At 39.4% G+C, this 25,585-nt stretch overlaps 1 protein-coding gene across 5 annotated transcripts in view; it reads left to right on the top strand.

The window, feature by feature from the left end:
• The window catches only part of LOC6524637 (basic-leucine zipper transcription factor A), a 39,014-nt gene that overhangs the window by 9,256 nt on the left and 4,173 nt on the right, over nt 1-25,585 (top strand). Inside the window, exons 1-9 of one of the 5 annotated variants that reach the window (XM_039375680.2) lie at nt 11,063-11,676; nt 15,185-15,309; nt 15,434-15,837; nt 18,612-19,250; nt 20,562-20,982; nt 21,062-21,218; nt 21,283-21,530; nt 21,604-21,787; nt 23,876-25,350. In XM_039375680.2, coding sequence (XP_039231614.1) covers nt 11,436-11,676; nt 15,185-15,309; nt 15,434-15,837; nt 18,612-19,250; nt 20,562-20,982; nt 21,062-21,218; nt 21,283-21,530; nt 21,604-21,787; nt 23,876-23,883 — 2,427 coding nt within the window. In that variant the 5' untranslated portion in view covers nt 11,063-11,435 and the 3' untranslated portion in view covers nt 23,884-25,350. Of the gene's footprint in view, nt 1-11,062; nt 11,677-15,184; nt 15,310-15,433; nt 15,838-18,611; nt 19,251-20,561; nt 20,983-21,061; nt 21,219-21,282; nt 21,531-21,603; nt 21,788-23,875; nt 25,351-25,585 lie in introns of those variants that run through there. The other 4 variants (XM_039375668.2, XM_039375672.2, XM_039375675.2 and 1 more) reach the window with 4 other exon arrangements.

The raw sequence follows: 25,585 nt of genomic DNA on the forward strand, positions 1-25,585 counted from the left end.
CGCATACCCGATGACGGTTTGCGGCCGGGGTTTAACGATCAGAGAACCCAAAAACCCATCAAGACCAGACCACACCATACACACCATACACCATACACACCATACACCATACCATATTCGAAGCGATCAGACAAAAGTCTTGCAATTACTTTATTTATTTCAATTTTTTATGTTTTTTCTCGGCAAGGCAAATCGCAGACGCACAGCTTAGCGATTGCCATCGGTCTAGCCGTTTTCGGTAATGTAAGTGGTCAAGGTTGACTTAAGAATACCCTGCTATTAGGGAAAAGGTATCGCAGTTAATACAATGATATATCAAGTCAATATTAAGGCACCTAATATAAACCTAAGCTCTCCACAATTTAATAAAAATTAATCAGTTTTGAATATAGGTAGTTTCATATTGTAAGCTTAGCTTAGAAGATTCCTTATAGCTGTGATCACCTTTATATACGGAAATATGTACACATGCTCTACGAGTCCAGTGGAATGCTCTTTGAAACCGCAGGGCATTCACAGGTCGTTGGCATACATACTACTTTGTGGCTGAGCGTGTTTTTGTTGCTTTTTCGCTTTGTGTTGTGAAATTCGCGAGCGCAGACGTCTAATGTACACATTTGTACATATGTACATATGTGATCACCGCCGAATGTATCTGTATCTTTTATGAGCTGGGCGTGAGCGGTGTCTGATAAGATTTTGTTTACCTTTCGTTTGGCGGCTGTCTCGCGATTCTCTCGATTTTTCGGCACTGCCAAATATACATATGTACATCTGTACGTATGTATGTATGTATGTATAACACTTACGAGCTACGATTACGAATTCTATGAAAATTGCTGTCGAGAAGTGAGAAAACGAGTACATGCGATACAGCAGCTATGACGAACACTGCGATTTGCTTTGGCGCTTCGATGATGTCGGTTTTTTGATTGACGATCGCGATTGAGCTCTGTGTTCAGCATCTTGAAGAGTGTACACATACATACATACGTATGTATGTACATATTTGTGTGTATGTTTAGGTCGATTGTGAGTGCCTTGCCTGGTCGCTACTGTTGCTGTTGTTATTGTTTATTATATTATATTGTATTATTTTTTTGTTTTTGCTGATTGCTGGCTTTTTGTTTTGGCCCAAGTCACGTGACATGCGCGTGCCTCAGTTGTCCGTCTCTTCTGACGCGCTATCTGCTCACCATTTCTTCGCAATTCTTCGGGCTCTTTTCTTCTCATTTCGACCGTTTGTTTCTTCACTTTCTTCGTCTTTGATTGTTCCGTAATTGTTTTCGACAATCTGCACCAAGTTCATCATTCAAATGTTTTAGAAACTGCGCTGCTTTTCATTCATAAAATCAAATAAAACGGCCATTCATACGAAAATTAGAACTTCCTTTATTGTTCCTGCTATTTCATACCAGCCATAATTTGAATATTCATAAAACGCTGGCGGATACATTTGTACTTATGTATTTTGATATTGCTTTTCATTTTTTGGGAATGCAAAAAATATGTGCTTCACGAATTATGATGACTACACTCATTGCTCTGCCGTTCTTGCCAATCTCTGGGTGTATCCCATTATTGTTGCTATTCTGCAGGAGAATTCAAGTTAAGAATTATATGGTGATGTGTGTAAACAAAAACAATAATAAATCGCACAGCGTCAAAAAGAAAGAAGCAGGCAAAAAAACAGAAAATCCGCAGAGGCAGAAGAAAATAAGAATAAGACTACTGGGATGAAAGATTTGAAGGCTGTATGAACGGAAGAAGATCTACTGAGATATATATAGAAGACGATAGAGCAAAAAGAGGGGCTGGAGAAATGTATTATTTAGCGCATTTCGTGACATTGCTGGGAAGTTTAGTCATCCATTCGGTCTTATGAATTGATGAAAACGCACGACAAGCAAACCAAACACAAATACATCAATTAACAGCAATTTATTCAGTTCTTGATTAATTTACTCTTCGTTTTAGACACATTTTTCTCGGTCCATTCTCTTTATTATTTTTTTTTTTCATCGACGAGAAGAGAACTCTACTCGCAAAATAATAGTTCTAAGTTCCAGCCGAATAAACCACAAGTCGTTGAAATGGTATTCTTTTGCTAACCTAATCATTTTTACGGCATTTAAATATGTAGAAAAATGCTGATCAATCAGCTTATTGCACAGCTTATACAATTTATTATATAATCATTTATTGTTTATCAAGTATTTCATTTTGCTTTTCGGTTTCAAGCTAATGTTTTCGCGCTTCATTACTTTAACGAAATGAAAAATTACATTATAAATGAATATGTATCCTTTTTAATGATTTGCTTACTTTAAAGCCTATTTTTAATTGATCTTTAGTGAATCCCCGCAACTAGATGGTATGCTAATCAATTTAACGCGCAAATGCAAATTATATTTTGCCCCTTTGTTATTACCGTTCGCTTTTCTCTCCCCTTTTCTTCCCATGAAGTTCAGTGGGCGTGGTCCATTTGCATATGATTAAAAGTAGTGCGGCCACGACAATCAACCATTTTGCTCTGCTGCTGTGGCCAAAATAAACCAGGGACAAGGTGTTGTCATGCCCCGTTATCAAACCCCCGACCATCCACGTGATGCCAAAAAACAAGCGCCTGCCACCAGAAACACCCAAACACCCACCCAGAAACACCGCCCACAACAGCCACAACAGCCATAGATGTACATCGCTATAGTCGACGAAAATAAACATAGATCCCCCGGAAGTTCGGTATATGAAGCACAACAAAATAAATGAAAATATGAGCGAAACCCGAGCAGAGCGCTTATCAAATTTGCCAATCTCTCTCGCGCATTCAATGTTGGGGGTACGCCATTGGGAATAAGTAGAGTCGCCCATCTCTCAGTTTTTTCGCTATGATGGTATGCGCTGATATGATATGATATGGTGGTTCCCTCGAACACCTAGCCTTCGCTACCCCAGTCCCCCGCCTTATCGCTGTGTCTGGTGTCCAAGTGCGTTTGCATAATCTATGAAAAAGAAATTGAAACTGGCGATTAGAAGACACGCGCAATAATTCCCATTAAGTGCAAGAAGAAGCAGAAGTGAGATTAATTTTTAAAACATCGAACATGGGAACATGGAACATGGGAAGGAACTAAAGATCAGGGGTTCTCAAGTGCTCCTTCATGGCCTTTTAATATGTGCTGTGATTCTTTTTAATTGGCCAGCGATGTGGTCTTCAGTTTCTATTTATATTTCTTTATGGACATACGAAATAAACGATCACTTGCCTCTTAAATACAATTTCTACAATTTAATTTCATTCGAAATGAATAAATTCCAAAGCAACGTTGATCATGTGAAGCAGGTGGTACATAATTATGTATGTCTGCGATCTAAATACAAGTGTGTCTAGTTTTTGCCATTGAACCGAAGTAATCAGCCCAAATTGTACTGTTATCAATAATTGAAACCTTTAATTATGCGGTCTGTTGATGCTTTAAGTGTTTCCGAAGGATTTCCGTAAATTGTTGGGCTGCTATCGAAGTATTAAAAATTGCCTATCAATACAAATCGGTTCTAATCCGATTGTAATACTGCGATAAACGGCCATTAGTACTACGATCATTGCTCATTTATCATTTTATATAAACTGACGGCTACTGTTAACGTTAACGCGAACGTTAACGTGGCTGTTACTGCCTTTTGGCCACTGTTAAGTGAGCATGCGTTTAACAGCTGAGATGGCCGGACGGCCAATGCGGCGTATGCGTGATATTTGCTACTGCTTTTGCCATTGCTATAATTAAATCAAAATGTAGCGTCAGCAAAGCAATTACAACAAATTTAAGCAAATTAATTAAACAATACAACAATAAAACGACGAAAAAAAGAAGCACTAAACTCTTTTTCCTTGATTGTTGTTTTTGTGTGTCTTTTGAAGTTCAGTGGCGTTGTTATTGTTTCTACCAATTGTTGTACGTGCAACAGGGGAATAACAATTTGATTTTTGCGAGTTTTCTGTCTGTTGATTTAACTTTTTTACGATCAGCAGCCGCCGTAAAAAAAGCGCCATACGCAAAACGTTTTCAATAACATTTCGTGTCTGGTGTTTCGTTTTTTTTTATTGCTGTACAAAACACTAATACTGTTTACCGAAAATGTAAAAAAGATTTGTTAACAATTTCAAACGGCAAAAGCAAGCATATTCTCATGGTTTCATGTTTGATATTCCTTTTCAAGGGTTTGTAGTTTTCGATATTCCTTTCACTAAAAAGAAGCACACATTTTCCTTAGTTTAATTGTGTTAATATAATACAACTAATACAACTATTCAAAGTAACTAACCATTTAGCTTAAAAACAACAACGTGCCGCTGTGGAAAAAATTCTTTAACCAAAAAAACTTGACCAATATGGTTGAAACGCTTTTTGTACGCATTTTACTCTTCTTTTGTTTACCTTTGTGGTTAGCGTTTATTCGTGGCGTCGCCAGTCTGAAGGGATTTGGATAGGTAGAGAAAAAAAGGGAAAAGGAGAGGAGGAATCACGTTAATCGATACGAAATAAATCGTCCGAGATCGTGATTAGGCATTTATCATGATTAAGATATTGGGCTACGTACATACATATGTATACATGCGATACATCGCATAATGTACAGCATCCGTTGGATGTGAAAACATTTTTTTTCGGTTTTTGGAGCTATACTAATTAGAGTGCCAATCGAAACAAATCGAAGCGCGTCAAATCGAATTAAATATGTGTCTGTCCAGACAGTGGGGTTCGTGGTGGTAAGTTCGTGTGGCGAAATTTAGAACCGTAGTTGTCCCCTAGTCTCCTACAATTAAAAAAAAATCATATACAATTTTATTTATTACTTCCGGACCACAGAACATATTTTTATAATATGGATTGCATTCTTAGCAGAATAACTGCAAAATCCCTTAAGATTAAGTACAGTTTTCCGCCTATTACTGTACCTCTGGTACAGTGCTTTATTTTCCCTATATGCATATATTTTTTTTCGTTGCAACTTGGGAAACTGGTAAAATTCCGAAACAAATGAAACATCGTATAAATAATTATAGAAGCCAATTGCTCCTGCAGGTCAAGTAGCTAATATTGTAGTTGTTTTGTTTTGTCGTTGTTGCTGCGGCTAGTTGTTTTTGTTGGTTGTACTACTGAAACTACTGATGCAGGTGATGAAACAAAAGTACAATAAACTGTATTAATAAGTGCAGGTTGTAACCTTGAACCTTGACAAATACCCGAGTATATTGTATGTGGTTGTTGGTTTATGATCGTTGTTCTTGTTGTTGGTGCCTGGCTGTGTTCATTGCTAAGGTCGCCACGCACTAAAAGTAGGGTATAATATAATACATTCATCGGAACAGCAACAACAATCAGCGAACACAACAATCAGTAAATACACGAGATGTAATCATCATTTTTAATTTTTTTTTGGGCTTTCGAGGGGAGCTATTCTGTCAACGAACAAAATGTTATAAATTATACATCGCCGAGTGACAAATGTGCGAGGTGGCCATTAAATATGTTAAGTATTAATTCAATTTCAGCGCGAATCGGGCTAAGCTTACGCACTGCGATTTGGGATCAATTAGTGTCACTATCCCCAATCGAATCTAAAGAATTTAGAATTCATTTTGGAGGTGTGAAAACTTGGTGTGGAATAGGTATTCTGATATTGTCTAGTGCTATCAATAATATTGTTCAAATTGGTTCGCTTTTAAGGCAATCAAATTGCTTTATTACCATTATTAAATTACATATTAATTGTTTTGTTTTGATCGTCTGCCTTTTTCTTATCCTCCTAGTAAAAAGGAAGCGCCAAAAGTAAATATTCAGGTTTTTATTATGTATGTATTTTCTTTGATAACGCGCATAAAAAAATGGGCGTCAACGCTGCGTATGCGCATTATTAGGTGCGTATGCGTGAGTGTGTGTGTGTGGCTCTATTTTCATGTTACCTTCGCATACACGCTCCCACTTTTTCCCTTCCCCACCTCCTCTGGCTGGCCCCCCTCCCCTCGATCATTTTCAATGCTAAGCCGAAAAATATCAAAAAAAAGAAAAAAAAAAACTATCATCATTGGTAGTTGTTGTGGTTACTGTAGTTGTTGTTCTTGTTTTGATAACACGGTTTGAGGTGTGCGCGTGCTCTCTTTGCTCTGTCGAGAGCCTCTGCCGACTGCGACTACGCTGGCTTTCATGGTGACGTCGGCGTTAACAATTTACATGTGTTGTATGCCGTGTTTGTTTTGTTACTGTTATAGTTGTTGCTAACTTTTATCAACACTTTGGTTTTGGCACAGTGGGCCTGCTGAAACCATAATTTAGAAGATACCTTCTAGCCATTTAACAAATTTTGTATACAATAACCTATTGCTAAATTACACGATTACCAAGACCTTCAAAATCCTTTATAATATTACCGTTCTGTTTTATTTTGTACCACTGTACGGCCATCGGCAACCAATAAGAAATTAACGCCATTGCTGATACGGTTATTGTTGTTGGCACGATCGCTTGTCGTTTCGCTTCGTGAGTGCTTCGCATACATTCGGAAAATGAGAGCGCTTGCTCTCTTTACAGATGTCCGCTACGCTCAAGCTCACGCTCAGCTGAGCCACTCCACTTGACTTGTGGGGCCAAAGCGACACCCCACCAGCCCCCCTCGTTACGCGTGACTCTGGTGTGACCAAATTTGGGGCAAACGAATTTCGTTTCCGAAAAAAATTCACCGTTAAAGCTGCATACGAGAATTTAATAGCATTTAAGGGCCGAAGATGACGAGAAACATAAGGAAAAAAGTGCGTTAAAATGGGACAGCAGATTATTTTTCTGTTTTTCAAATAGCAATCAAATTAACGACATCTAATGGATGAGATTAAATTACCCAGAAATAAACTAAAACTTGTTGGTGTTAAGCTTTGCCTTTTTTGGTCACACTTGCTAAATAGTTGTTTGCGCCCAAGCGAAAAATTTACACAAATGCACTGGAAAAAAAGAAAGTGATTACAAGTTTTAACTTTATCCTAAAATAATAGGGGTTATCGTAGTTACTTGCATAACTTTCGAAAGCTTATCGCCACAATATAGAACATAGTGCATAGTTGATACTTTTTTTCTAGTGTACAATCTGTGGCACTCGTTTGTTTGTCAACTTATCAGCGTTTGTATGTGCGGACCTATGTTGGTACTCCGTTCTGTAGAGTGGCCCTGACTGTCTGCCAGTGACCGCAAAGCGAACGTGTGCTGTCTAGTGTTAATTAACAGCCACGCATCGCAGCCAAACATGAAATTACACACTTTGGGATGGACCGCTGTAGGTAATAAAAAAATTGGGAAAACTAAAGTCTCAAAAAAAATTTTTGTCAAACAAATCAAACAAAATTACCCATACGACACGATGTCCCCTAGTTCTGAATAATCAGTTCACATATACAGAAATTATTATACTGCAATGAAAATGTCTTTTAATTTATGGCTTCTTAAGTGTTGTAGATTAAACGCCCTTAATTATGCGAGAGGTCCACTCTAATATAATGCGCATACGCAGCGGCGGCCCGAAGAGCGAAATAAAGCGAAAAAAGATGAAGATGGGAATGTGCAGGTTGCAGATCGATCTTTTGATTTAAATATTGATACCGCGGCTCTTTCTCTCTCTCTCTCTCTCTCTCCCTCTCTCCCTCTCTTGCCTTTCTCTCTTTTTGTGGCTGCTTTATCAATTTGCGTTTGCAATCAGTGCGGACAAGAACGGCAACAACAACAAATAGAAACTAGGCGCGCGCTCTGCTCACACACACATCGAAATCAATTAAACCCGTTGTCGTCATTCGGCCACGCGTACACTTGTTGCTCCATCTCAGTCGGCTCTTGCTCTCTCTTGGGCAGCTCTCGCCCCCTACCCTATTCCCGTCTGCTCTCTCGCTATGCACGTCTTCATTCAGCATCATTCGATTCGATTCGTTCTTTCCGCCCGGACCGGACACTTCGAAAGAGAGAATTCTCCGGCTCGGTTTCGGATTCGGGTTCGAGTCTGCGCTAAAGTTATATAGCGCGCCCACCTTTTTCCGCCGCAGTCCATCGATCTCAGCGTAAGTGTTCGCATCGCCACTCGTCGCCGCTCTTCCGATTACGGGTCACGGTTTACGGGTTACGGTACGGTCTTGCGGTCTTGCGTTTCGCGGCTTACGAACTACGGTCTACGGCTAACGGTTACAATTACGACTACGATTACGGCTACAAACTCGTGCTAAAATTTCGCACTTTTTGCTACCCGCTTTTTTTTCTGGTGTGATGTGCTTAATTAACGTTGATTATTTGAAATGTTAAAACTTGTGCGCCCTTTTATTACCAGCCTAATAATTATGGCCTGATCGCGGAATTCTAAAAAACACAAATCTGCAATCAAAGGGGAAAAACGATGAAAATATAAAATTAACCGTAAATCGAAGACATTTAGCTAAAGAGACTACATATTTATAATAAACCTGTTTATATTGAGATGTTTTTATTTCTTGGCACTTTGGCGCTTCGTTGCAACTCTTCTTTAAAGTCCACTACACTATTTGCGTTTTCTTTAAAATGATAACAAAAAAAATTGTTATAAAAATAAAAAGAAAAGAACTATGTTTGTATTTTCTTATGTTTTTCATATACCTGTACATTATTGATTTTAAATTGTCTTCTTCAGTTGAGCTTTATTCTCTGAACATCCGAGTTTATTTCTTACTTGAAGTTCGTTTTTTTGTTCTCTAAAAATCTTGATTTAAACTATAAGTACTGTCTTTTTTGTTGTTTTTTTTCGAGTGAGGCCCAAATAGCTTCTTTCGGTTGCTAGTGGTTTATCTTATCGGCTTTTGGGCTGAGGGGCAGAATTCGACGAGCGGACAGTCCCCGTGCGTATAAGTCGGCGGTTCCAGTCGCAAATCCCCAGAACCACAGACCACAACGAAGGCGACCGGAACCCGTCTAGAATCTCCCGAGCGCCAAAAAGAAATTAAATACAACACAATTATATACACAATTAATTCACTTTCTGTCTGTGAGTCCCCGCAAACCGAATATCGCGTAAAAAAGCATTTGTTTATAACAAATTTAAATGCGGCCAATAAGCGAACAAGAAGAGCAGAAATAAGAATAACAAGAAATGATTATAACAAGTGATCGTAGAAGTCGGTGAAAGCTGTGATTTCAGAGCAGGCAAATTTATTAACTAAAAATGTTCCCTGAACTTGGGCCTTTTTATAAAATATATTTGTTTAAAAGTTAGAAAAGAAAATGGTTTTACTATTTAACGCTTTTCAATTCAATTTTTGTAGAACTATCTTAAATGCAATTTGTTGAATGGTTTAGTAGTGCTTTTTTTTCAAACAGGTTTTTTGAACAAGATCTTTTCAAATTAAATTCAACGCGAAGATTTTTGAAGAGATTTTGCCGATCACTGTCAGAAAACAGAGACAACTCAAATTTGTAGACAACAGTTTCTTGATCCGTGAAATTTCTGAGCATCCTAGACGATTTCCCCACTGATTTCCTGATCGTAAATTAAAAACGAATAATAATCTGAGGTGCGCAGATCAGATAAGATCAGCTTAGTTCTGCTGCTCACTTGAGGCTCGTTTATTACACGTTCAATGTGGGTCAATGAAACAAGATCATGATTTTTCACAAAACCAACGGCAGTCGCTACACACATTACACACAACACAGTACATTCGAGTATATATAAAAAAAAACCGATTGCTGATAAATACACCGTACAATTTCAATTAGCATTTAATCATGCCAAGAACTTGCCTTGGCATTTGATTGTCAAAAAACCAAAAAAAACAAAAATAATACCAGAATACAGACCAATCCATGCCCAAACCACAGGCCATTGAGGCAATGCCCAAAGGAGGCGGTGGTGGGGCTTACAGAAGAAGGGGGCGGGGTCGTCGGTGCTAACACACTTATCTGTGTCACCTCGATTAGTCGTTAAAGTCGTGTACAAAAAAAATCGGAAATGCACTGAGCGAAACGCTGTTAGAAAATAACGGAAATAGTATTCACTATTTTTGAGGCTAGTTCCTATTACAGCATTAAATACTCAATTTTTATTTAAGGAACTCTTTACATTTGGTTATGTTTTAGGCATATTATATTATTCTGAGCGTTAAATGTAGTTCTGAGTGCTGAAATCATTGTAGTATGGAGTGTGTAATGTGTAGTTCCTGGAGACCTTGTGGAACTTGCCACTGAAAAGGGCTTTGCATTCCTGTCCGAAAAGTAAAAGGGCATCCAATCAAGTAGAAGGGGGAAGAATTTCGAGATCGTGTGGAACTCGTTTACCGATTCCGAACTCTAACTGTAAACGTAGGAAGATTCGTGTGGCAAAAAATAAATAAAAAAAAGAGAAGATAATAAGACAGATACCAGGAAGCTGTTGAAGGATCACAAAAAAAAAAAACAAAAAGGGAAAACAGAAACAAGTTCAACTTTTCAAGGCGCCTTGGACAACGAAACCAGTTTTGGGAAAAGGAAAAATAATGCACTTAAGTCCCCTTGAGTCCCCCAGCCCAATGCAACTTCTCCCCCGATTATCATAATCATTATCTACATATATGCAACAAAATGATCATTAAAGCATTGCGTTCTCCTTATTTCTGACTTCTCTTGTCGCTTGGACTTTGAACCGCGCCGGCTATTAAAGAAGAAGAAGATGTGTGTATAAAAACAACATTTTTACATCGGTCAGTCGGATTCAGTTTTTGGCATCGAGCTGTAAAAACGAAATACAAAAACAAAACAAACACAAAAACCAAACCAAGCCATATGAATAAATAAATAAGCGAAGTGCCGAAACAAAACAAAACGAAACAACGCATTTTTCAACCTGTTTTCGAAGCGTTTTAAGTGCGTTTTACGAGCGTTTTCTAAGCGTTGCCAAATGCTCAAAACGCTGGAATTACAATTTTTGAAACGCGTTTCGTCGTTAGGGCGTTTTTCCACCGTTTTTCAATCGACTTTTCCGCGACGCATGCATTATAATAAGCTTTATTTCATTTCTATTTAAATAGCTGGTAGATACAAACAATCAAAGCGACTGCAGAGCACATTTACCAACAAACAAACAAGCAAACAAGCAAACAAATGTACAAAGTCAATCCAAAATTACAAAAATTAATTTAAAACACAAAGAAACAATTAAATGTGCCAACAATATTTACCAAATCAACAAAAACAATACAAGTCAGAGGGAAGACAACAAAATCGATGCCTGTAAACATAATTATAAAATATACTAAAAGCACTTATCCCAAAAAGAGAACGAGAAACTCGAGGAGAGAGTAGAAAGAGTGAAAGAACACTAACCGAAAATAATTTAATTGCACTACAAATAGCCATAGGAGTTAACTAAAGTTAATTAAAGTCCAGTGAAAATCAATCAAAATGCGTTTCACCTACAATCAGTATAAACATTACGAGTCCGGTTATCGGATTCCATCTAAAATGCATAATCTGAGCCACCATAATAACAACAATAATAGTAATAATAATGGGGGTGGCCACAGCAACAACAATGGCAACAACAATGGCCATCACTATGCCCATCACAACAATAACAACAATGCCGGCAACAACAACAATACTAATTTCCAAGCCTATCAGCATCATTACAAAAGTAATTTCGGTAAGGATGTGTGTGTTAATAAGAAGCATAGAAAGTATCTTTAAGATATTTGCATAAGAAACGTTCGCCCCAAGTTAATGGTTACATTCTGAATGTTGTAAATACTCATAGTTTATATTCAATGAATGTTTTATTAGCCCCAAAGTGCTGTTGTTCTATCAATTTCAAAGGTCCCCCATAAAGATACGCTTTCGTTTCTCAAAAATTATGAGTTTCTCATATCTTGCAACGTTTTTCGATAGATGGATTTTGCTGGAATGCCAGCTGACAACAAGAGTTGAACGTTTTTTATTTGCCAATTTGTACGCTTTATGGGCATTACGTACATATGTATATCCGAAATCTAGACATCGCCTTAATTGTACTATCCCAACATCCAATGCTAATGGCTGGCTTATCGGCAAACACGCCATAGTTGCCACGACAAAAAAAAAAGGGAAATCTCTCGCTGCGCCTCTAATTCTGCTCTGATAACATGTCATAATCGATTTGAATGGGTGTTCCATCGAGTACACCACAGTGGTATTTCCTAGCCAGCCCCAAAGATCCAAACATCCAAAACAGCCAACCAGCGATGTCGAGGCCCCCAATCTCCGATTACGCGAGAGGCGCCAATTGTCGCCGGTGATTCAATTCGATTCTCCATATCGACGGGTTTGGTTTTTGGTTTTTGGTTGTCGGTTCTTGTTCAACGCCTTTAGCCAGTTGCCAAGTTTGGCAAAGCGATAAGATTACCAGCAGAACGGCATAACTATTGCCAAGAAGCCATAGAACGAGACCCAGGTCTTTCAATCAAGCGCCGAACCACTTGACCAGCCCGCTAATTGGGTGCTGACACAAAATGAGATCAGCAGGAGAAGAAGTGCTAGTACTAGCACTTGAACACAATTTAATACTAATTTAATTCACTGCAACCAAGGCAAAATCATAGAATATTTCTTTTAAAGTCGTTTGACTTTCAACTTTCAATCCAACAAATTGGCCGACATGTTTAGTTTCTCATTTCCGTTATGAGTTCCGTATAGTTTTCGACCCACTTGGCAAGGAGGGGCTCATCTTTCATAAAGGATTTCAGTGAAGGATGTACTATGGAGTGGGTCAGACAGTGGGTTCAATACACTTAATTTATTGTTTTTATTGACAATCTGTTTTCGATTCACCTCTACAAAGCGGTTATTTCGTTCGAGGAGTCTGCGTTTAATTATAGAACTTGCAAATGCCCGCGACAACACCATCTGTGTTTAACTATTCAGGTTGATTCTTTACCAGCCACCAGCTCAGATCTCCGCTGGGAATTGAATTAAAGGCACCTTTTTGTCAGCCAATTGTGTGCCAAGTCTGGTGTATCATCGTAGATAGACGAAAGTGAGTTTAGGCCTGCTCCGATTGTCATATTGTTAACGTATCCATTTATCTGTAGTATCTGTTGTATCTGTATCTGCATTTGTATCTCTATCTGCATTTGTATCTGTATCTGCATTTGTATCTGTATCTACATTTGTATCTGTATCTGCGATGACATGAGATGGCAGTTTAGCGCCTTGGAAACAATAGGCGCGTATCACCATAGCCATCTCCCACCCTCCGCTTCCGATCCGATCCGATCCCAACCCAAACCAACCCAACCCAACCAAACCCGTGTATCCGTCTTATCAGCAACCGTACCAGGTAAAGCCCATTTGGCGGAATCCGTTCTGCGGGTTCCTGCTTTTCTTTTCTCACTTTGTGGCTCCACTGCAGGTAGGCGCGTTCCGCAAGCCCAACAATAAATGTTTGCCTCTTTGTTTGATTGCCAGCCAAGGTTAGGCCAAAAGGGTGCGGATCGCGTGGGTGTTTTATTTTGTTGTACTTATGCCATCACAAGAGCCAAAAGTCGAACAGATTTTCTCACCTCCCTCACTTGTGTACCACCTATATCTACATAATATCCATATGTTTCTTCTTCTATTATTTTGTGGTGGTTGTTTTCTGTGAGAGCGCAACGCACGTCACCGAGGGATATTCGTAATTGAAGATCAAAGTTTGTTTGTTTTCGTGGCTGCTATCAAAGGCGCTAGTGTTTGCTCGATTCTTATCTCATAAATTAGCTCGTAATTGTTAAACGATTTTACCGGAATTAAGGAACGGAACATAGTTTCACAGGGGATTTCACTGGAATTAAATGGATTTCGAGAAGAGTGCGTTCGAGTTGAGTTTTGAGCTAATTTTTTAGGGTTTTCAGAATAACGCGCATTATTTGTCGTCATTTATTGCATTTGACACTTCTTTATATTTTGTTGTTTGCATTTGTTTATGTTTTCCCATTGGAAATGAATGGAATTATTATCTGTGAATGCAAATTAAACTCAAGTAGTTGAGTCCGAAATCCTTCTTTCCCTTTTCCATTTCCAATTTCCCTTGCATTGTTATCTTTATGTTTTTTGTCTCTACTTTGGCCTGGCCTATCCCAACAAATAATTTAGAACCCAGATTACCCGCCCATATATGTATATACATATATGGGCGATATAACCGCTAAGAAATTATCAAATTTTGTTTGCAATTGATTCGCATTTTAATTAAATGCCCTGCGAAATACACAATACACGAAATACACATGTAAATTCAAATAAGGAAGCGAAAGCCAAATAAACGATCGCATACGCGCGGTAACCATAAAGAAACAAGGCTGCTTGAGGAGTGGACCCAAGTTGTGGCTTGTGTTAATGGGTTGGGCTCTCGTTTAGTTTGGTCGGGTTTGTCTGGCTTCCTTATCAGCGCACTCCGGCTCATTGTTCCGCTGGCTGTGATAATGTACAAACAGCGCCCAGCCAGATGATATACATATGTATGTAGGCATGCAACTTCATCTAGAGCAGCAGAAAATAATATAAAATAAAATCAAATAAAATAACGCTTAACTGCTGTTGAAACTGAAATTGAAATTGAAATGCGAAAGCGAATGCAAATGCAACTGGAAATTGAGCTTCAATTGAGATGAACAATGAATGCAACAGCAGTAGCATCAGCATCATTGCTACAATGACAGCGGAATCTGCTGCAGTGCAGCTGCAACAGATTCTATGCTCAGGCGACACTAAACTGTAGGACTGTAGGTCTACGGGCTTGCACTCTACGGCGGAGTTCAATGCACCCCATAGACGTCGCAGCATTATCAGTTTCCCCCTTGGCATATAACTTGCAACTTGCGAACGAACGGGCGTCACAGTCACAAATCAGACAATGTTTTCTTCTTGGTTCGCCTCTATCTGGATTTTAATTCTTTTGTGCTCCAATAAAGCCCAGTACCATAGGCGCTATGTGGGGAACTGGGAATGAGGCGATCGTGTATGGGAGTTTTCACTTTGACCTGACTCCAATGGGCAGCAGCAGCAGCAGCAGCAGCAGCAGCAGCATCAGCAGAAACAATAGACACAATCAAACAGACATATTACTATATATTATATGTTATTATTATTAATCAATTAATACTAATCACAACTCTGGTTTTTTTTTGTTTACATTCTAGGCATGAGAATGACCATGTCCACCAATTCCACAATGAGTGCGCGAATACATCGCAAAGGATTTCGCATACCATCGAAAAGACAACCGGGTAAGGGATTGCCCGGCAAGCTGCACACCATAACCAGGGTGAGTCAATCATTAATTAAGCAAAAACCTAAGTATATGTAGTATAAGAAACAGGGTATTGGGTAATTAAACCCAATTCTTCTTATTGTACTGATGGGTTCCATTTACCTGGCATTTTTTCCAGGCGGGTCCTGGCAAAATGGTTCCTGGCAAGCGAATACCACAGCGACCCCATCCGCCGCCCTGCGACAACTCGAACGACAGTGGGCTGGGCTTCGATCAGCACACGGAGCTAAGGAGCTCGGCAGGCGCTGGGGGCGTGGCCGATCCTGCGGCGAATGGAGGCAGTGGCCAGCGATCCAGTTTGCTGGTGAACAGCGCTTTAACCAACACAGTGGCTGCAGCAGCGGCCGCAGCAGCTGCCGCGGTGGCCAGCAACACGTTGCAGCAGCATCAGCAGCACCACCAACAGCAGCAGCAGCAGCAACAGCAACAGCAGCAACAACAGCAGCAGCAGCAACAACAGCAGCAGCAGCAGCAGCAACATTCACCGCAGCAGCATTTAATCAGAGCGATACCTGTATCAAGGTGAGTCACTGCCACTGCCACTTGCCACTTGCCCCGCAATCCAGAGACATATATGTATGTAGATATATGAGTATATTTATGCCCCCCTCAGTCCCAAAAGGTCTTCATGCGAGTTCATGCGCAGGCGCAACTGGAGATAATTGCCAGCTCATGATTTCATTTCGTTTTGCGTTTGATTCATGGTTTCGAGTGAATGAATACACCCACACTCTGATGCACAAACTTACACATGCGCGCACACATCGCAGATATTTTGTACGATGTTTAGGCTCCAATATATTAGTATTATTTAGCAGATTGAGATTTTTTGATTGTCCGCATGTCCGCAATACAGAAAAAAAAAACAGATTTCAGATTTCATATCTTAAACACTGGGGTCGCATATCATATCAACATAAACCTACGTGTATAATATGAACTTGTTCATAGATTTGGAATGCCTGACTTTCCATTTACACTTCAGCAATAAGAAAAATACATATCTTACATTACCACGAATTTAAATGGGCTTCTGGGAAACACTGGTTCGCAATTTAATGTTTGTTTGTTTGTTTGATGGGAATGATCGGGCTCAAATAGCTGAAACTCCTCCATAATGTCAATAATTTCCAACTGACAACTTTATTAGTTCAGTTCAGTAATTGGTTTCGATGGGAACGCGTGTGCCTGTGCGTCGATCGTTAGAAATGGGATATTCAATACTATGGGAATGATATACGTATGTATGTGAAGAGTTCAAAATGAATATACGAGTATGTATACTGCAAACGAGACATACTGTCATGTTGCGAGTTTTGTATTTATTTGAGTTCTAGGAAAGAGAATCCTTTAAAACCCTGAGACACTGATGCACATGTGTGCTTTCATTATTCCACTTTGTTATGTGAAGACTCTCGCCGGACAGGTTTTCTTTGTAGGTCATGGTGAATTTGTTTATTATAATTTAGTTTGACTCGATGCGGATTAAGAGATTTCGGATTCAATTTAAATTTGTACGAGCATATGAGTTTCTCTGTGTGCGCGATCGCAATGTGTATCGTTGCTGTTTGTCTGTTTGTGCTGTTTTTTTTTTGTTTTGTTTTTTGTCATTTAGTAGTAGCTATTGTAATTGCATGGCTGCTATCTGTGTAAATCGCCGCATTATCTTATCAGCTTATCAGTTATTGCAAATTGCAGTTCGGAATCTGAAAGTGGGCAGAAGGCATAACTAGGTGGGCTAATTCAGTAGGTGCTCGGCTCTTGGGGTTGCCCCCTTATCTCTGAGAAATCCAGAAAGAAAACAATGGAAGTGTTGTGATTTTTATGGCGTTTATTTAGGGCTTTCGGTAATTACAGAAGAGATCGGTTAATTGTTAAGTGCTTGCTTTTTATATCTATCGACATTGATATGCTACTAAAAGAAACTTTATACAGGAAGTTCTGTTTACATTTACATTTTTAAAACGGAGTTTTATTATATCAAAAATTTCTTCTTAAGTATTCATTTAGCAAACGTTTTTTGGAGAATATTCTTTGGCACATTTGTTCTCTTTTCAATTTGTTTGCCAGGCACTTTTGCCGCTGTTGTTTTTGTTCATCTAGCAGATTTGCACATTCTTTGGCGCTTAATTTAATTAGCATGCATGAAAATACGCATTTTTCATGGCGCTCTGTGCGTCTCTGTCGCACTTTGGCCAATGACTTTTAGATGGGGGAATTGTTTTCTTGCTGGTTTCTTGTGCTTGATTGGTATGTGGACGCGATTACTTATACGCACTGTTGCCGCCGACCGCCTTGCGATTCGTGATTTCGCTTTGGTTTGCGCCGCTGCATTGCTTTGTTTTGCTGTGCTTCGTTTATTATCAATCAGCTGCACTCTCAGTGCTTCATTCGCCCGATTTGGGTTAGGATTGAAGCGCAGTATCTGCGCGAGAGATTACGTATACGCGTTATGGATGCAGGCAAATTACGGCATGCGACTTTATCAGTTTTATTAGCTAATGTGCGAACCTAGTTCCACAATCGAGGGAATTTCTTGTGGACTTTCTCATGAGTAACATAAACAAGCGCATATTTTGCAATCTAAACGAAACTGGTAAATGGTAACAAGAACCGAGTCCATTGACATGAAACTAGATGCATTTGATTGATTGTCAACCAATCGTTTGTGGTTTGATTTTATCTAATTGAACTGCGTTGCAAATGCAAAACATTAAAGTAACTTTTAATTTTTGTAGAAACAAATTGTTTAGCAATTAGTGTTCAAGCGTTCAAAACAATATTGATTTTCCTGTCCATTTAAATGAAATCAGTTCTCAATTCAGTTCAGGCCGTTAGTTCCGATCAGTTCCGTTGAGTTCCGTTGAGTTCCGCCGAGATCTGTTCAGTTATATTCGGTTTAGGTATTTTCTATTCAGTGTTGAGTGTTGATTTGGGTTCGTTGAATGCATTCGAAATGCAATCGGACATTGATTGGCGCTTTGGAATTCGAAATCTATTTGTTTGCAATCTCTATTGAGACAAACAATGCTGGGCTCTCATTTATTTAATGCCAATTATAATGCTACTTAATAGATTAAATGGTATCCTGCCAGTTTTGTTTGTAGATAGATGGCTCTCTATGCAGACATCAAATCTGTTTAAACTTTGCCTAAACGTTAACGAGTTAAAGCCCAAGACAAAAACAAAAAAAAAACGATCTATAAATCGATTTATAAAACATTATGTAATGCGTGCGTGTGTTGCTGTTGTGTATCCATGTACATGAATGTCTGTATATATATGTTAACGTATAGATCGCGGCACGACACCAAAATGATGGCTCACTATCTGGAGGATCTGGACCTGATATCGGCGTCCTCCTCGGAGGATTCGGCCACCTCGACGCCGACCGGTTTGGATGAGGACACGGGCTTTGTGAACGACACCAATTCGACGACAGCCGGCGGCAATAGTAACTCGGATCCATTTGGAGACGTCTTCCAGGCAACCGAGGCAGCCGTCGCAGCAGCCGTGAATGCCTTCAACCTGCAACAGCAACATCAGCAGCAGCAGCACCAGCAGCAACATTCGGTGCAACAGCAACAGTTTCAGTACAACGGACTGCTGTTGCCACAGCACCAGCAGCAGCAGCAGCAGCAGCAACAGTCGCAGCAGCAGCAGCAGCAGTCGCATCACCAGCAACAACATCACCATCACCGCCATGGCAAGCACATCAAACGCAAGAAGCTCGAGTGCAACCAGGTGGAACTGGACAACGATGATGCCTGCAGCGAGGATGAGTTCATCCGCAAGATTGCCAGTACGGTGACGGTGGCATCAACGGTCGATGACACGCCCTCGCCCCCGGCCCCGCCTCCGCCCATTGCTGCCGCACCTGCCACGCCCACTGTTAGCCTCCTGCCGCGCATCAGCAACAACAGCATTGAGACAAAGTAAGCGGCGTGTTTTCTATTGCAGCGTTAAAAAGAAAACAGTGTTTGCCACACAAATAACTAATACGGTCTTTGGTAAATTTTTGATAGTCTAATTAAGTTCTACAATTTAAAACCACAAAATGTGTAAACAAACTGCAGAACTAGTTACACCTTTGGATCACAAAATATTGGTAAAAAATAATGCCACTTGGTTTACAACAAAATTTAGACTAAATATTTCGACTAAAAACTTGCCTTAGTATTATGGACACAAAATTTGTAGCAAAACTTGCGTTAACTAAACAGAAACGGACTGGCAAATAATATAGTGAGCATATATTGTTAAAGTTAATACATTCTAAAAAGAAAAGGTGCACAAACAAATTTATAAAACAAACAACTCAGAAAGTGGCGCCGAAAATATTTTAATGACCCAGAAATGTTTAAGCAATGACAAACTACTAGATTTCCTTTCAAAATTGAACGGCAAGTGCCATCTACACGCAAAACAATTAGAAGCCGCAAAATAAATTATTTCGGTGCCAGTATAATTGACTCCGCACACTGTAGTCGATAATATAAAAAAAAAAACAAAAAAAAAAACTTTTGTTATTCCCAGATTATTTACTTTGAAGGCTTTGACTTTTGTTCTTTAATAATTGCCAAATGTGCGTTTGTTCCCATCTTTCTGTATGTATTATTTACACATATGTATATGTACATATGCGTATGTGTCCGTTTGTAAACAAAGGCGTATAAATTCGAAACAATTGTAAACAATTGGTCAAAGCTAAGATTTATTTAAACAAAACAAAACACAACAAAACAAAACGAACCGAATGCAAAGTGCAGCAATGAAAATTTGCGAAAAATTCCTTTTCGGCCTTTTTATGTTTCATGTGCGTGTGTGTATGTTTGTGAGTAATTAACAGCATTCAAAAAAGTCATATATCATTCATTATTCAGCACAACACATTTAACTAAATCCGTATCCGTGTGCTCGCGTTGCTTAGCTGCCTTTTCTATTTGTATCTAAAAACGAATTCATGCAATCTCATGCCGCCCCAGCATCCCTTTTCTTTTCGGCCAGCACATGTGAAAAATACAACATAAATCATTTAACCCAAATCGTATCGATTCTAGATTTCCTCATCGGCCAAAGTTCAAGTACAAGTTCCGAGTTTTTTTTTTTTCCGTTTTCTCCGTTTTTTCATTTAACGATCCTAAGACAAATAAACTCTGCCATCGATTTTTAACGATCGAATGGAAAAGTTGCGCCAGTGAACATATACTAATGCAGTGCGATCATCTACTTGTTCCAACCCACAGATTCATATCGGCCAGGACTGTCACACGGGTGGCCAACAAACGGCAACCCACAACGCCGCTGAACAGCGTCGCCAGCTCCAACGATGGCCAGGTGCAGCTGGAGATCGTCTCCCAGCCGGAGCAACAGCACCGGGCACGCTACCAAACGGAGGGCAGCCGCGGAGCCGTCAAGGATCGCAGCGGCAATGGTTTCCCCATCGTCCGGCTGACCGGATACGACAAGGTTGCCGTCCTCCAGGTCTTCATTGGCACGGACATTGGACGCGTGGCACCGCACATGTTCTACCAGGCCTGCAAGGTCGCCGGCAAGAACTCGACGCAGTGCAACGAGAAGAAGGTCGACGGCACCATGGTCATTGAGATCGATTTCAAACCCGAAACGGACATGACCATCACCTGCGATTGCGTTGGAATCTTGAAGGTGCGTCACAAAACTACCAGAAGCAAAAGTCTGAAGCTGAAGTTCTAAATACTAATTACGTTTTTATTTTGTTTTTCAGGAACGCAATGTGGATGTGGAGCACCGCTTTCCCGAGCACCTGGCGCAAAAGAACAAAAAGAAATCGACTCGCTGCCGGATGGTGTTCCGCACCCAGCTGAACCGTGACGATGGCACCACCGAGACCCTACAAGTCTGCTCGAATCCAATCATCTGCAGTGAGTGCTCAACACATTTAGCTGTTTAATTACGCTGTTATTAATTTGATGTTCGTGCCTTTAGCTCAACCACCTGGCGTGCCGGAAATATGCAAGAAATCATTAAACTCCTGTCCCGTTGATGGCGGCCTCGAGCTATTCATTATCGGCAAGAACTTCCTCAAGGACACACATGTGGTGTTCCAGGAGACCTACGACAGTGTCAACGGCGACGATCCGGCCACGGAAATTGCAGTGCGCCAGCAGCTCATCGGCGGAACCGCAGCACTTTGGGAACAAAGCGTTCTGCCGGACAAGGAGTACCTTCACCAGGTGCGTTTCCATACCATTGATAGTTATGGCAATGTGTGTAACTAACAACCAACAATTGTAATTGTGCCCGCAGACTCATCTGATATGCACGGTGCCACCGTATCTGCACCAGAACATCCTGAAGCCGGTCCAGGTGCAGGTGTCGATCGTCTCCAGCGGCAAGAAGAGCGAACCGCACACGTTCACCTACACGCCCAAGGGACAGTACACGACGCTGGCGGCAGCCAGCACGTTAAGTAACACAATCCACGCCCAAGGTATCTATTTGTTGACTAAGCGTTCGATTGCACCCAACCAACCAAATTACCAACCACAAACTCCCAGTCGGAGATCGCGAATCGTTAGCTGTATAGAATCCCCGAAAGAAATCGAGCAAATCGTAATACGAAATAGAATAAAAAAGCGAATAAGATACATACATGAGGTACTCAGGTTTAGGCAGTTATTTAAAGTGTATGTTTAGTGTCATTTCTTATTGTACCTCAACCACATTAAAGCTGCAAGTTTTTTTTTTTGTTATTTTTTATTTTGTTCAGATCCAACAATCGAATATTAATTAGCTAAACTAGAACCGTTTGTGGTTACTAAATAAAACTATTACTATTCAAATCGTATAAATTGATAAGCGATAGGTAAAACGAACTGATCTTTTCATGCGTTATTCTGCTCTACCCTTTCCCCTTCTATTTATCATCTACTTCCCTTTCCTCTCCTTTCCTTGGTGGCTCTTTGTCTGCGGTTTGGCTAAAAGTATTTGCATTCATTATTAAATATATACTTAACAATTAGCAAGTCTGTGTGTAGCTAGCTAACAGAACAAAGAAGACTGAACGAAATTACTTTGCCAAATTAATATGCTTTTGAACTGAGATATGCAGAAAGAAAATTAAACAAAATTCGAGGACTTTTAAAACCTATTTCTTTGTATTTCAAACAATTAAGGGAGTACCATATGCCAAAAGAGGCAAACATGTCATTCAGAATAGTTAGTTTAAGGCTTAAAAATAATAATTTCGGCCATTATTTCCATACATTTTGCTCGAAAAACTACTAAAAAACCTCGAATTCATTGCCTTATCATTTACATGGACTAAATAAATGTATATTCACGCATACATGGGTCACTAAGAAGGGTAATTTGATACTCATATTTCTTGCCTGCTACTCCTGTTCTACTCCTTTTCCTTTCATATTACCGACTACTCTTTATTTAGCACCGAATAACGCATGAAAATATCAATATCAATTCCCCCCATATAATTAAGTAGGAAAAAGGAACAAATCCAACGAGAAGTATAACATAAAATATAACTTAATCTATAAGCACAAACAACAGAATGATAAACCAAAAAAACTAAAAATCTAAATTAAATTAATAACCATAAATGATTAAGGCACAGGACGGTGCAAATCTTCGGAGAACCGACTCCTCCAGTCTTCCCCCCGCCTCCCGTCATTCACTCTTACTCTCTGCTCCTCTCTCTCTCTCTCTCTTCGTCTCTGCTCTCAATCCTTCACCAAAGAAAAGAATCAGGAGCGGAACCGGAAACTGATCGAAACAACTCTGCCGAATGAATGAACTTGATTTTTCCCTCCAAACGAAACCGAAACCGAAACCAAACCAAACCGTTCCTTTGCGATGATGAAGAATAGTTTTTTCTATTCTATTTTAATATAATTTTCTGTGTAGAGTATTTTCAACCATGCCTGAGTCGAATTTCCATTTCCTTGCTTATTTTAAATATGTACTTAAACGATACAAAAGTTTCGCTTTTCCTTGGGTACTTTTCTTCTTGCTTAAGTTATGCGTGTGCCTGTGTTTGTTTGCTTGTTTGTTTGGTCGAGTGTTTGCGCGTGTGTTTGCCTATTTGACTATTTGACTACGTGTGTGTGTGTGTGTGTGTTTGTGCCGGGGGTATTTTGAATGAATTGCAGAGTTTTCTTGATCATGTTCAGCCGAGAGAAATACCCAAAAAACAGATGAAGGAAAGCAAAAACCAAACCAAAGATATAACATAAAAGAAACCGAACATAAACCGACACACGATGATTCAGCAGCAGCAGAAGCAGCAGAAATATCGGGAGGATATACCTATAAACCAGACAAGAAGAACAGCAAGGCAGATCCCCCCATAAAATCTGTTTTTCAAGTCAGGAATGATAATGATAAATAACATTAAAGATCAGGATGTCTTTAAAAAAAAATACATATAAACAAACAAGAAAAAACTCCCTACCCCACCGTACAAAAAAAAAAAAAAAAAAAAAATACTACCTTCCCCTCCCAAAAAAATATGCATATATATATTTTTACTTTATATTCTTCCTCCTTCCCCTTCTCTTAGCAATTTAGGTGCTCAATCTAACTATATAGTCAAATATGTAAATTTTTGAGTGCTATAAAATGCAAGGCCAAAATTAAATCCAAATTAAGTCATTAATCGACAGTCAATACAACAAGTATATAGACACCGATATATCCTGTATCTCTCTATATATACAAACACGAACAGTTACCATAGCAAAGTGGCCAACGAAAAGCGAATAAATAAATCGAAAGCTTGCCTGGAAAGCAACGCTGGACAAAAGCGATGTAATCGAAAGAATCGCAGCAATCGCTCGATAAGTGACTGCCAATCGCTTGCGTTCGAGATGGCGATCGATACTCACACACCCACACACGCCACACAGACACACAGAAATCAAGATATATAAATAATTTAAAGGACCTATGGCACCGAGGCAGCAATATCCTATCCAACCCCATGCGAAATGATGACCGGCGACGGATTTTCAGCTCCAACGAGACTTCAACAGCCACCTCTGCTCATCTCTAGCCCCATCTCTAGCCTTCAACAACAACAACAGCAACTACAGCATCAAGGATAATTTTAGGGTACTGGTTAAAAAAAAAAAAAAAAAAAACACAAAAAAACCATTCAACTCTTACAGAAACAAATTACCAAAAAATAATTACCGATTGACCAACGTACAAATTCTTTTTTGCCATTTCGTAATCCATTTTCTATATGTCTATTAATAAATACACACACAACCAATACCCTACCCCCTCACACACACACACACACACACACACACATACACCACATTTACCATTGCTATTAACTATAAGGGAAACCCATATCACATATAACCTTAGAGCATTACCTTTAAGCGTCTATATATACCATATATTTGCGTACTCACATAAAGCTAACACCATCTAAAGATTTTTTTCGTCCTGTCCTGTTTGTGAATACCTTGAGATCGTTCAGGAGTTGTCATATGCTAGGTCTCAGTTAATTTGGCTAGATTAGTTCTGAAATTGCTTCGATTTTCGACAGGGTATGTGCAATTTGGTTTAAATTTATATATTTAATCATTGACATGTAATCCCTTAAAATCCTTCATAAATGCAGTAATATTTCAGTAGATTCATATAAAAAATGCAAGATGTCATACATGTATATTCCCCTACGAATAATTTCCGAAAACTTTTGTTTCTAGAAATTTCCTTAGAAAGATGGGTAACCTATAAAATGACATTCCTTTCCTAGAACATTCATTGCATACCCTTTAAATATCAGTTTCATACAATTCATGTACAGAATTTCCAGTTCTATGTGAAGATCCAAGGCTCGAGACTAAAATCCAATGGCTACCTCAGGATTAAATGGAATTTTCAATATACAGACAGTGGCAGGGTGCAGTAAAAAGTCCTAAACTCTTATGTATAAATGAAAAGATATGATTTTAACAATTAGAAATAACAATGTAAGCGGGAACTTGTTCTGAAAGACCCAAAATAAGAGGTGGTAGTGATGGGACTCGTCTAGAACGAGTGGAAATTCAAGCATCGCTCGACTTCAGAGCCTCAACATTACGCCTAGAGAACGACAACAGCTTTAGATCAATGCGACCCCGCTTAGGAATCGAGAATTGGGGGAAAAAAAACTTGGGTTTTCTGGCTCCTAATACTAATCCATAAACACCCTAAATCTAAGCACTAGTTCTTAAGTTCAGCAATTAGAAGTAACTATTAAGTATATTCATTA

This window comes from Drosophila yakuba, chromosome X (assembly GCF_016746365.2).
Source record: "Drosophila yakuba strain Tai18E2 chromosome X, Prin_Dyak_Tai18E2_2.1, whole genome shotgun sequence".
NCBI classification, from domain to species: domain Eukaryota; kingdom Metazoa; phylum Arthropoda; class Insecta; order Diptera; family Drosophilidae; genus Drosophila; species Drosophila yakuba.